The sequence below is a fragment of the Lontra canadensis genome, unplaced genomic scaffold, assembly GCF_010015895.1.
Source record: "Lontra canadensis isolate GAN:19392208 unplaced genomic scaffold, GSC_riverotter_1.0 scaffold215, whole genome shotgun sequence".
Lineage (NCBI taxonomy): Eukaryota > Metazoa > Chordata > Mammalia > Carnivora > Mustelidae > Lontra > Lontra canadensis.
Window position 1 is genome coordinate 613,075 of NW_022631209.1, and position 13,513 is coordinate 626,587.

Consider the following 13,513-nt stretch of genomic DNA (forward strand, 5'->3'; position numbering starts at 1 on the left):
TCCTGGCGCAGGAATTTATTGATACAGTTACCAAGGACAGTGGACAGCAAATCTCTCTACAGGCTATGAAGATGCCATTGAAGTGTTTACATGAGAGCTGGATTTTGAATAATTAATAGGATTTTATGAAGGATAGGTAGATAGGGAAGCATATTACAAAGACAAAGAGAATTTTTTAAAGCCTCTTCAGACAATGTCAAAGGCTAGTATCAAGGACAGGCTGAGACCTGAACTCTTTACACTTCACCATGATCACAACATGTTTTTAAGCAAGGGAGTGACAGATTCAAATTTGTATTTCAAATTCACTGTTCTGGTGGTGAGGCTTAAGGGGGGATCCAGGAAACTGGACATTGGATGAGCTGATGAGGGGCAGAACCATAGCTTAACAGTGAGGTTGAAGGAAAGAGGAGTGCTCTAAAGGAAAAACTAACAAGATTTTTTGGACTGTTAGATGGAAGAATGGGAGGAGTCAGGGACTAGGCCAAGGTTTCTAAATCAGACTAATAAGTGAATGAATAATGACCATTAACCGAGTTAGGGCCCATGGGAGAAGAATGCACCAGAGGGACAGTAATAATAGAAGGGCTCATAGCAGACTATTTTTAGGCAAGCAACTCTGACAGATAAAACAAGGTCCTGATCTAGGTCCAAAATTATGGCCGGAATTGCTAATCCATTGTATGGATAGATTTTTTTTTTTAAGATTTTATATATTTATTTGATAAAGATCACAAGTAGGCAGGGCAGCAGGCAGAGAGAGGGGGCGAAGCAGGCTCCCCACTGAGCAGAGAGCCCAATGCAGGACGTGATCCGAGGACCCTGAGATCATGACCGGAGCCGAAGGCAGAGGCTTAACCCACTGAGCCACCCAGGTGCCCCGTGTGGATAGATTTTTAAAATATGTATATTTGAGTTTTATCTATGAAATTTATATACATGGATAAAATAAATTACTTGAGGGTAAAAACTGAGTCTTAGAAATTTGAGCCTTAAGGAAGCACCGAGCATTATGGCAAATTCCGTTGTCATTCAGACAGTCTTTCTAAGGCAGAATTTCAGTCTGGATGCACCGAGCATTATGGCAAATTCCGTTGTCATTCAGACAGTCTTTCTAAGGCAGAATTTCAGTCTGGATATGCAGCCTCAACCACCCAACCATCTCCTAGCTACTCCCTCCCCTCCAGAAAAAAAAAAAATTTGGTAAAGTATTATTCTGTTTGGTTTTTTTTTAAATCAAGAGTTTGTTGTCCTTTCCAAGACCCAAAAGGAGCTCAGAGATTACGTACTCACAGAAAGATGTTAATCCCACTCGATCATGATGCCACGCTGCTTGTTTTGTTGCTTGACTGAGGCAGCCCCACCCTCGCTCTTTGGGTGCTAATCCAAGTTACATTTTAGCTCTCAGGGCTGGGCTATTTTTCTATGCGTGGACATATGTGTATGTATATATGTGTATTTGTATACACTGTATGTATCTTGTTCTGTCCATCCCCCAAATGAGGTTTTCTTGTAGGGAGGATGAATGTGTGAGATGATTGCATTTACAGATTAATCTAAATTTACATTAATAAAGGCGCTTAACTCAAATGTCTTCCTGTTTTTACCAAGGTTGCAATTGTTTTAAACCACAATTCATTCCATAGCAGGCGTGCTTATGCCTGTAGGGACACAGAACAATCTTGATGTTGTCCACTCCTTTTGATAATCCAGTACCAACAGACTCCTGGAAAAGGGAGTGAAAGGGCAGGGGGCAAGATTTTACCAGATGAACACGGGAAGAGTTTCAGCAGAGGTCATGAGAATGCTGTTGGTTTTGAGTTATTTGCATCTTAGGTGTGTGATTCACTCTGGCACGTCCCTCGCCACTGTGTATCAATGGTGTGTACAGGCTGAGAAACTGAGGTCTTTGCGCTCAACAGGTTTTCTGACTCATCCGTATCACATTTCTTTTCATGAAATTCTTCATCATTTTAGTGTTTTTCTGAATTTAATAATTTAAGAAAAAGCTTTAATGGCTTTTAATGGCAGGGTTCTTATTATCATCTTTGGTTTCTATGAGTTTTTTTGGATCACCGGCTGGCAATTTTGAGGTTGGCAAATAAATTTATTTTTTTCACTCTGAATAGATTACTTTTCCCTTATGAAAAATTTTAACTGTGTTAGCACTAAGATTCTTTTTTAACTTGAAGTACAATTTACATATCATGTTAGTTTCAGTTGTAAAAGATAGTGATTGGACAATTATATACTTTATGAAATGTTCACCATGATACACTTACTCTTAACTTTCCTTGTTAATAATAATTCTTCCGAAAGTTTTTTTTTTTTTTTTGGTCACATTGTACTGCATAATATTTCTAATGAAAATAAACTCATATAAGTATTTCTGGAATTTTATTGTTTATCCTGCCAGTTTACTTTTATTAAAGTAATAAATGAATCATCCATGTTGAGATTTTGAATACCGGATGAATTGTTGGAGGGGACAGCGTGTGAAACCATGAGTATTTTGTTGACTTAAATACTTTCTTTTCTCCATTTTGTAGGTAATTTAAAGAAGGGAGGGCATGACTTAGGTGCTTTGTAAGCAACTGAGAGGGAATAAAACCACACGTAAGTGGCTTCCTTCACCAACCAGAGGCAGGACCTGTCTGCAGCAGCCTTTCCTTCCCTGACTTTAATAAACACTAAGCCTGGCAACCTACACAAAAATAGGATCTTCCTTCTTTGTTATTCCATCTTTGCTCGCTGATGCTATGTTTGCGTCCTCCTGACTCAAACTTTCACCAAAGACACCTGCAGTGTCTGCATTACTTGTGACGCACCTGAGTGCTCACCTCCTTATGTCCCAGGGTCTGTCCCTGAGCATTCACTGAATGGCTTCCTTAGATTCAAATACATGCTTCCCTGGCCACGTGCATGTTTACCTGGTTCTTTCCGATGTGTCTGCTAGTTAGGATGTGCTTGTCCCATGTTCTCATTGTCCTCTCTTATTTTAACTGAAGTCCCCTCCCCATCCTTTCTGATCAATCTAGTTTTGTAGGTATTCACTTTGTCCACTTGGCCCTGCAGAGACTGGTCTAGTCTGAGAAAATAGAGTCCAAGTGTCGCTCTGAGACAGTTTTATGGTGTGGTTCAGTCTTGGACCAAGCAAGCTAGAGAGAAGGCAGGCATGGAATTTCCGGGTGAAGTGAACTTTTCTCTCCAAAGCCTTCTCTTTTCAACTTACTTGCCCATGGACAGGGCTCATGGGGAAAATAAAGAGGTGGGACATTTATCCAGGACCAGGTTTTTATTAGACTGTTTATATGTTGTTGCTTTTTTTTTTCCTTTTTCAGATGGGTGAGTCAAATGAAGATATAGACCAAATGTTCAGCAATTTGCTGGGAGAGATGGATCTTCTAACCCAGGTCAGGACCCCTTTTTAACTTTCAAATTGACTTTAATATGACAAGAGAGCTATCTTTAAAAAAAAAACCAAAAACTGGAGAATGACAATATTGTATCTCCCTGATATAACTGTAAGAGTGATAGAGAATGAAACCAAGCTGTTTTCCTGATCGTACTCAAGGAGTCAGTTAATTGACTGCATTGACATACATTCTGTTATCGCAGTTCATGTGCTTATCATGTTCCGATATTCAAGCCAATGGACACATTTTCCCCAACCAGACCCACCCAACCACCGCTACTAAACAATTTTTCCTGCTGTTACGTTTATATAAAGACTAGCCAAGGAGCACCTGGGTGGCTCAGTCGTTAAGCATCTGCCTTCGGCTCAGGTCAGGATCCCAGCGTACTGGGATCAAGCCGAGTATCAGGCCCCCTGCCCAGTGGGAAGCCTGCTTCTCCTTCTCCCACTCCCCCTGCTTGTGTTCCCTCTCTGGCTGTGTCTCTCTGTGTCAAATAAATAAATAAAATCTTAAAAAAAAAAAAAAAAAAGACTAGCCAAGAAAATCACATGATCTTTAGTAAAAAGTACCAGTCTTTGAGGAAATGCTACTTTTTTTTTTTTAAGATTTTATTTATTTATTTGACAGACAGAGATCACAATTAGGCAGAGAGGGAGAGAAGAGGAAGCAGGCTCCCTGCTGAGCAGAAAGCCCAATGCACGGGGCTCAATCCCAGGACCCTGAAATCATGACCTGAGCTGAAAGCAGAGGCTTTAACCCACTGAGCCACCCAGGTGCCCCGAAATGTTACATTTTAAAGGATAAATAGGAGTTATTGTGACTTCTGATTAGTGTGCAAAAACTTAGTCCTCTCAGAGTGGCATGAAGAGCACTCAGACAAGCATCACATCTAGGAAAAAGCTCCTGCCCCAGGACTAGATTAACTCAGAAAACCCCATTGTTGGGCTGACTGGAGCCCCAGGGCTGCTGACCTGAGGACCACTGATCCAGATTACAAAGTTAGGTGAACATTAGTGTGTCTTGTAGTGTTCTCATAAATGCTTCTTTGATTCAGAGCATAGTCAGCTCATAACTTTCAGTATAATATAATAAAATAAGAATAATCTGATATTCTTAAATAAGACAGGGATCTTAAAAGTTTCCTATAAAATAATCAAAGAATAGTCTATGCTTTTTAAAAAAACATTTATTTCAGGAAAAATAAATCCATTTTAGTTAGCATCTGCTTTATAGTTCATGTAAAATTCAAGAAAGTTTAGACTCTGTGAAGGAAGAAACAAAAAATGAGACAGTAGGCTTAGATGAAAAGGCTGCTGATTAACAGTGAGTGTCAGGATGGTCACCACATTCCTGCAGAAGGGACTTCTTATGCTGCCCATGAGAGGGAAGGGTTTGGGTGAACATTTGTGGTCTCCATTTGTGGTATCCATTCACTCACTTCTACTCCGGTTGGGAGAGTGACTGTTCTTTTTCTTTCTTTTTCTTTTTTTTTCTTTTTAAGATTTGTTTATTTGAGAGAGAGAGAGAGAGAGAATGGAGGAGAGGCAGAGGGAGAGGGAGAGAGAGAGAAACCCAAGCAGACTCCATGCTGAGTGCAGAGCCCAACATGGGGCTCCCTCCCACGACCCTGAGATCAGACTTCAACTGAAACCAAGAGTCAGGCGACAAATCCGCTGAGCCACTCAGGAGCTCCCTGTGACTGTTCTGATTGGTCGTGGTCTGAGGTTTTTCATAGTTCCACCACTGAGTGTTGTTACTCTAACTAAGAGTGGGAAGGGAGCCCCTCATTGTGTCTTAGACCCCTGCCTCCCCTCAAGACCCTAATGGTGTTTGCTCTTTCTTTGTCATGCTCAGATGGATATGGTCACAGGGCTTCCTCGGCTAAGGCACTTCTCCCAACAGATAGGCCTCAAGATTTCATGGTAAAGAAAAGACCCCACTTTGACCTTGAGTCTAAAACCTAAGCTTCAATCCAGCCATTATCAAGTGCCCTTTGAGATTATTGAGTGTTTTCTGAGCCATTAGGAAAGCTGTATTTTTATCCTCACTTGTGAATTTTGTGCGATAGTCTTTCTTTGAAGCTGCAGTGTGGTTGAAATAGTTGGATTGAACCTAGGCTTCCTGATTTCCCAAAAGAAGCAAAATTAAAGGAAACTAGAATATAATAATGACTTTAACTTTTTAAATTTGAATAATTTGATGTAATTATTATATGTCATATAATATGTATTAATATATTAATATATGCTATTATATAAAATATAACAATCAAATTAAAAATAATTTGAATAATTTCAAGCTTAGAGAAAAGTTGCAAGAATAATGCAATGAACTCCCATTTTCTTTTCTCCTAGAGTTCTCATTAATTAATGTGTTACTCCACTTGCATTATCATTCCCTATGTCCATCTCTTTGTCTCTCTCTCTCCATATGTGTGTGTGTGTGTGTGTCTGTACATGTGTATGTATATATGTGTACACATAGATGTACATCATGGATATAGAAATTGTGTATGTGTGTATATTTATATCTGTGCATAGGAGACATAAAGTCCAGAAACCAATACATATATTAACTGGATTTTTTGTGTGGAAGGGGAACCATGCCATTTCCACTATTTATATGAGAAAGATTTAAATAGACAAATATCCATGAAAATATAAAAAAGAAGAGGTAATGCTACATTTAGAAAGATTCATGAAGCAGAACTAGATTCAAATATATACAAGAATTTAAAATATGATAAAAGTGGCATTTTAGATAAGTAGAAAAAAAGAGAATTATTTAATAAATTGTGTTGAGATAATGTCTGGAAAATCAAAAGCTGGATTTCTACCTCATACTTCATATCAAAATGAGTTCCATGAGTCAAAGATCTAAATATGTTAAATATATATAGAAGGAAACATGAGAAAAATGTTTATCCAGTACTAAGATGTGGTACCCTTCCTGAGGAAAATAGGACACTCAAAAACCATGAAAGAAGGAAATATTTAAAAATAAAAATTTTAAATATCTAACATGGCAAAAACAAATAATTAAACTGTGAGTTCATATTGATACCAAGAATACCAAATAACAAGAATAACAAAAAATAACAAGAACAAAATTACTTTATCAGTCATCATTGGAAATTGATAGAACATTAACTTACCACTCTGAAAACTGATAAAGAACCAAGCTTTTATAAAACTCAGTCTTTCTATGGTCCCAGTCAAACTATATTTCACACTAAACAAATGATTGATGAGAATTCTTTTTTTTTTTTTTTAAGATTTTATTTTTAAATAATCTCCGTACCCGGGCGCCTGGGTGGCTCAGTGGGTTAAGCCTCTGCCTTCAGCTCAGGTCATGATCCCATGGTCCTGGGATCGAGCCCCGCATCTGGCTCTCTGCTCAGTAGGGAGCCTGCTTCCCCCTCTCTCTCTGCCTGCTTGTGATCTCTGTTTGTCAAATAAATAAATAAAATCTTAAAAAAAAATAATCTCCACACCCAAAATGAGGCTCAAATCCACAAGCCTGAGAGCAAGAGTCACATACCCTAAGGACTGAGCCAGCCAGATGCCCCAAGAAAGTTCTTTATTATAGAATTCCAGTTAAACATATAAAAGGAGTGAAGAATTAGAAAATCACCATTATGAAACTTCTGATGAAATAATTTCCGATACGTGTATACAGAGCAGTGTTCTCAATCTTTAGTCATACACATATTACCTTCATGATTTTTGCTATGTTGCAACCCATCTGTCCTATTATTTTTCTTAATATTTGTCTTTAATTGATTTTTAAAATTATACTTTATCTCAAGTAGGTTAGATGTTATAACTTAATTTTTTCATAAACATCCAAAGAGGTACATGATAATTTAAATTTTAATTGTTTGTGTTTTTGTATATCACCTAAAATCACCAGACACATGGAAAGCATGCTACATTCTTTACTTCATGTTGGGCTTTGAATGACTTTCCTATGATGAAGGGAGCTCCTTCTGGAAATCAGTCTCCTCTTTTCTCTCTTTCCATATTTTATTGGAAATCTGTCTTATCAAACATCTATGTATTAATATTTTATTAGAGAACTACTTCTAATTTCTTTGAATACCATAATAAATTATATCCTGAACAAAGATTAATTGTGCCCTAATTGTGATGTTAAACTTCTTAGTCACAACAAACGAACTCACTAATGAATTTCTTTGTACTTTCACTAAATTTTTTTTCTGGGATTTGCCCCTTAGTTCATCTGTCAGCCTACCCTCTTCACAATTTTGCTGATTCTGGTTTTCAGATTGAATTCTGGAACGCAGTCACTTTTCCATACCTTTTATCTTTGATTCTGATTTGCTTAGATTGTTTTAACTTCTTGATTAGTGCTCTTTTTTTTTGTTGTTTCTACTTATAAATGAGCGTATCCCATTACCTCATTCTCAAACATATAATGATTCTCTTCCTTCAGAAATTTAAGACATGAACAAGGATATTATTTACCAAATCAAATTAACATGAAAGGATGCACTCACTGTCATGAAACTGTTCATGTTTCAGAGTGGGGGAAGTACATCTCAAACTATAGACATAAAAGTATTTTTGAAAATTTAGTAATATAGCTTTTAAATCATACAGGAAGGTACTTTTTCAATTAAAAACCATTATTTACACAATTAATAATTTATTCTGTCTTAGTTTCTTTTTAACAAGGATTTTATTAAATAAGAGTGGAACATTTTACTATCTAATGTCAGATTCATCCTGAAACAGCTTTTATCTTCCAAGTAACTAGACATTCCTTTTCTTTGATGTCATTACTAAAGTCCTTCTAGAATTGCATACAGTGTACATGTCACAAATGCACCACTACAGGAGATTTTTTTGCATGGTATTTATAAAAATAAACTATCTCATGCTCATTATTCTCAGTTGACCTGGTTTGTTTCAGGATGTACCTTGTAGAACAATTTTAAGTTATAGTTTTCTGTAGGTGAAAAAAATCACATAAAACATTTTCATGTAAGAGTACAGTTTTTAAAGAACATATTCAGAAAGAAAATGTGTAAATAATAAATGATTTTTGTCTTAATGATTAAAATATACTCCAGACATGTTCGTATGGTGAATAACTTTGGGGGCGGGGATCTATTTTCACAGAGCTTAGGAGTTGACATTCTTCCTCCTCCTGACCCCAAACCGCCCAGGGCTGAATTTAACTACAGTGTGGGTTTTAAAGATTTAAATGGTAAGTATAATAATTTCTTTTTTCTTAAGTAAAGATCATAATGATAACTAAAATCTGTACAAAACTATGATTTAAAACAAAAATGTAAGGAACCTGGATGTTTTAAAGTCCTGGATTTCAGACTGTGTTTTATGGTGTCTGGATTAAATTGGGGCCCAAGAAGATATTTTTGCCTACAATGAAAGGGAATACTATCCTGCATTTATATAAAGTATCAAAACTATTTTTTTAAGTAATGGGAGTTTCTCCTCATTACTAAGCCCTTAGAGTAATAATACAGTAGTGTAACAAAACTATTAATAAGGAAATGTCCCTTCAAGGGTAATAATGAATTATCCACTTCAGAATGATTGCTTAATATATGAACGGATGCTTCAAAATATATTTTAATTGATATATAATTAATATGTAATATATTTGCTCTGACATTTTTTCTATCCTCCCTGAGATGGTCACATTATTTTATTAACAAAATGGGTCTTCATATTTAGTGTGGAGACATTAGCTCATGTGCTATTCAAATTGCAGTGAATCTTGAAGTAATTGCTTCCAAGTTAATGAGAATTCACTGCAACTCTTGAGAAAGATTTCCAAAGATTTTCCAATGCCCACCAAAAAATGAAAAACAGAATAATGGAGAAGCCCAAAAATCCCAAATTCTAAGTTTTATTTCTGTCACTCACTGGGTTTCATTGCTTTTGTTATTTTCAATAATATTTTTATAAACCCTTAGGTGCCATTGCCTGTATCTGGATAAATTATAATACATCTTTTCTGACTTCTTTTTTCACCTTCTTTTCTGTTTGCCATAAAAATTTACTGTTCCTGTCAATCATTTCCATCATGAATGATGGTAACACTCATGACATTTCAAAAAAAGCAATACACTTTGTTACAGTGTATGATATTAATAAATAATGTATACTCGTACATGTAAACAATGAAGATTTGCCTTATCACACTCACAGTGGCTGAGCTTTAATCAGTTTAATTTAAATTAAGAATACTACAATGACAGGCAACTAATCCTTTCTAAGCACTCAGTACTTAATTTTCAAAAATTACTGAAAATGACAGAAACAAAGAAACCCAGCAGTATATAAACATAGTAATGTTAAAGTACAGTAGCAAAAAAGCTCATGTCCTTAAGGAGATAAGACATATACCTGCGGCACAATTTGGGTCTAGGACAAAACCATTAAAAAGTACTAATATGTACTGAAAATTAAATGTGTTGGGAATTAAAAAGAAATAAGTGTTTTACTCTCTTTGCTTAAAACACTGCTAAAATGAGTTAAAACTACTTTGCCCAAAATCATTCAGAGAGTTAGTGACAGACTTCTGAACAGAATCCATGTCATTCTTATTCCCCAATTCTATATTGCTCAATTCTATATAAAGTGGGAATTATGATTTGCTTTGGAAGTTGTTAATATGAGAATTACTAAGGGAACTTTATCCCTAAAATTTTTATAAAGGATTAAAATCATTTGCTTAGATGGCAACCATCACAGTGTAATTGCTGGCATTGGGAAATTGTGAATGTGCTTTGTTTGTTCTACATATATTTTCTCTGAAAATTGTTAGATTAATTTAATTTTATGAAAAAGTCATATGCAAAAATCGCTTAGAAGAAAATAAATCCTTTTCACTCAGACTGGAGATCCAGACCTTAGTCTAAGTGCTGTATACACTAGAGCTATTAACATGTGGACAGTATGCCGCATGGTGTTTATTACGATGTGTGGCAATAAATTCTTTTGCAAAACCTCATGCCTGTCGCTAAGTAGGCTACATTTACTCATTCCAGTCCGTCCTAACACACAGAAGGTGACTCCTTTTCCTCGTGGATTACTTCCATTGTGCCCATCCTGTGTTCATTATCGTTGCCATCCACTGAATGCCAGAGCGCTCTGCTAACACTGCTCACTGACCCCACTCCCTCTAGGCCTCACTGTAGGTCAGCTTTCAGGATCACATGTCTGATCGCCAATCACACATGGGAGAAATTCCAGTGAGCACTGTCCTCCCTCACCCTCACTCTGAAAATCTATGTCTGCCCTTTTTTTAAAACTTACCTCGCAGCTCATCATCTTACAAAGTCTTTACCGCATAACTCCAATTTTTAAAAATTGTTTTTTACTTCAGCCTCCTTAGTGCTTTATTTACTGCTGTTTATCATTAATTGTTCGTTCTTTGAATCTGAGAGTTTCTGTAGTTAGATGGTGTCCCTACAGAGGCGTTATCCTTACCACAGGTCTTAAATCATATTAAACCCCAATTGGTTGAGACCTACTTTCTTCTAAGTACATATATCAGTGGTACTCTGTCTGCCCTCCTAAGACCTAGGGAAAACTCCCCTCTGTCTGTTCCCAACATCTCCCCTCCCCATCTTCTAAAACTCTCAGATTTTGCACCAGAATATATAAAAATTCCTACTTAGCAAATCACGTGCTTGGATCTGACTTTATAGTTAATCTGTGAGGGTAGCAAACATATTTTCCCCCTTTTACTTGGTGGGGGGACAGTAGGGGAGGAATTCAGTTTTGTTGAGGCTTAATTGACAAAATTGTAAGACATTAAAGTATACAGTGTGATGACTTGATCTATGCATCCCTGGTGAAAGATGTCCTCCATCAAGTTAATTAACCCATCCATCACCTCACTGTATTTACCTTCTTTGATATTGTTGTTGAGAACATGTAAGTTCTACTCACTCAGCACATTTCACTTATATAGTAGTGTTACCAACGGCAGTTACCGTGTTAGATACGTTAGATCCTCAGGCTTTATTCATCTTTACCACTGAAAGTTTACACCTTTCGCCAGCCTCTCCCTGTTTCCCAGCCCCTGACCGCCAATACCCAAATATCACTTTTAAAAATGGCCTTCTTTCAGTTTTTCCCGGTATAAATTGTTGTTTTGATCCTTAACATGATTTTCCCTCATCAGAGTCCTTAAATGCACTGGAAGACCAAGATTTAGATGCTCTCATGGCAGATCTGGTGGCAGATATAAGCGAGGCTGAGCAGAGGACAATCCAGGCACAGAAAGAGTCATCTCAGAATCAGCATCATCCCGCATCCCCGGAGATGCCAGATTTCAGCGGTGCAGGGGCTCTTGGTTATGGAGCAAATGTCACTGCAGTTAGTGTTAGCCACTATGAGAATGACTTACCTCCCCCACCAGCTGACCCCATGGTAGACCTTCCTCTGCCACCACCACCGCCGGAACCTCTCTCTCAGGTAAGTGTGCGGGGCAAAGATGGCAGAACTCTTTGCTCTGCTACCTCTGCTTCCCGTGATCTTTGACTTTCTTCAAGAAGGACAGTTACATTTATAAGTATCTGGAGTTCTGAGACACTTAAAAAACAAGGATACCGAGTACATTCATTGCAAAGCCAGAATCCTCCATGAAAAGACATTGGTGTGTATAAAGAATATATTGGGGCCATATTCAGGAGTGAATAGAGCTTGGCTAAAGTTTATACTTGTATGCAACGTTCCCTGATGATACTCAGTTTGGGGGTAATGTTTTATTACCTTGGCATCAGCTGTGGAGCTGATAAATACATATCTGTGTCCGTGTGCTAGCCTGGTACGTAAAGAATTGTAAGCATTCCTTACATGCTTCTGAATTTAATTAAATGGAATTTTGTTGACTCTGGCAGCTCTGTTCAGTGGGGCAAAGATACCCGTGAATCATTTGTAGTCTCGTATTTGGGTGGGGCAGTTGTGACCAAGCAGGTGGTAAGTGCTCGGTATTATCAAATTTCTGAACACTGGGAAGCCATACATCTGGGAAAATTATATCATCATTATTTGGGACATTAAGTTATAATATGTCTTTTATAGAATAAAAAGAGCACTTTTAAGGATTTTCCTTATGGTAAGCCACTTGAAAAACACTTAAAAGTAAGAACCCTGCTCTGTCTCCTGTGGCTGGCTCATTGTTGTACTGTGTGATGGTGGTCAGTATTCATGAATATGACCCTAGTAACCCTGAAAGTTCCTACAGTGCCTTTTGAATGAATAATTATTAAATATAAATCAAATATTAAGTCATACTCTATCATGTGCATTGTTCTATTGTGTACTTATTGTAGAAAATTATTTAAAAATTAGTGATCCATGCAGAGACTCTTTTATTCCCCAGCTTTACTTCCTAATCAACATATTACACTGTATAATTTTAAGGTGTATGACGTGATGCTTTGATACACATATGTACTGCAATATGATTTTTATAACAAGGTTAGACACACCTCCATCACTTCACATTGCTTTTGTGTGTGTGCATGTGTGTACATGCACATGTATGTGGTGTGAACCCGTAAGATGTGTTCTCTTAGCAACGTTCAAGTACACAATACAGTGTTATTAACTATAGTAGAGTGCTGTACATTTTTAGAATCCCATAACTTATTTGTCTTATAAATGGAAGTTTGTACCCTTTGACCAACATCACCCCATTTCCCCACCCCATCCCAATCACTGGCAACCACCATTCTACTTTCTGTTTCTGTGAGTTCGACTTTTTTTAGATTCCACATATAAGTGAAATTATATGGTACCTGTCTTTCTCTGACTTATTTCACTTAGCGTAAACCCTGTAGATCCACCCATGTTGTTGTACATGGCAAGATTTCATTCTTCTTTATGGAAAAATATATTCCATTGTACATCTACTGCATTTTCTTTATCCATTCATCTATCCGTTCATCTAACACTTAGTTTGTTTCCATGTCTTGGCTGTTGTGAATAATGCTGCAGTGAACACGGAGAGTGATTTCATTTTCTTTGGATATATACCCAAAAGTAGAAATTTGGGGTCATATAGTATTTTTAATTTTTTGAGGAACCTCC

General features: G+C 37.0%; 1 protein-coding gene across 2 annotated transcripts in view; it reads left to right on the forward strand.

Annotated features, from left to right (window-relative positions):
- Positions 1-13,513, forward strand: part of APBB1IP (amyloid beta precursor protein binding family B member 1 interacting protein) — a 111,580-nt gene that overhangs the window by 44,296 nt on the left and 53,771 nt on the right. For both annotated transcript variants that reach the window (XM_032848956.1, XM_032848955.1), the window contains exons 3-5: positions 3,342-3,413; positions 8,561-8,648; positions 11,601-11,893. In XM_032848956.1, coding sequence (XP_032704847.1) covers positions 3,342-3,413; positions 8,561-8,648; positions 11,601-11,893 — 453 coding nt within the window. The remainder of the gene's footprint in view (positions 1-3,341; positions 3,414-8,560; positions 8,649-11,600; positions 11,894-13,513) is intronic.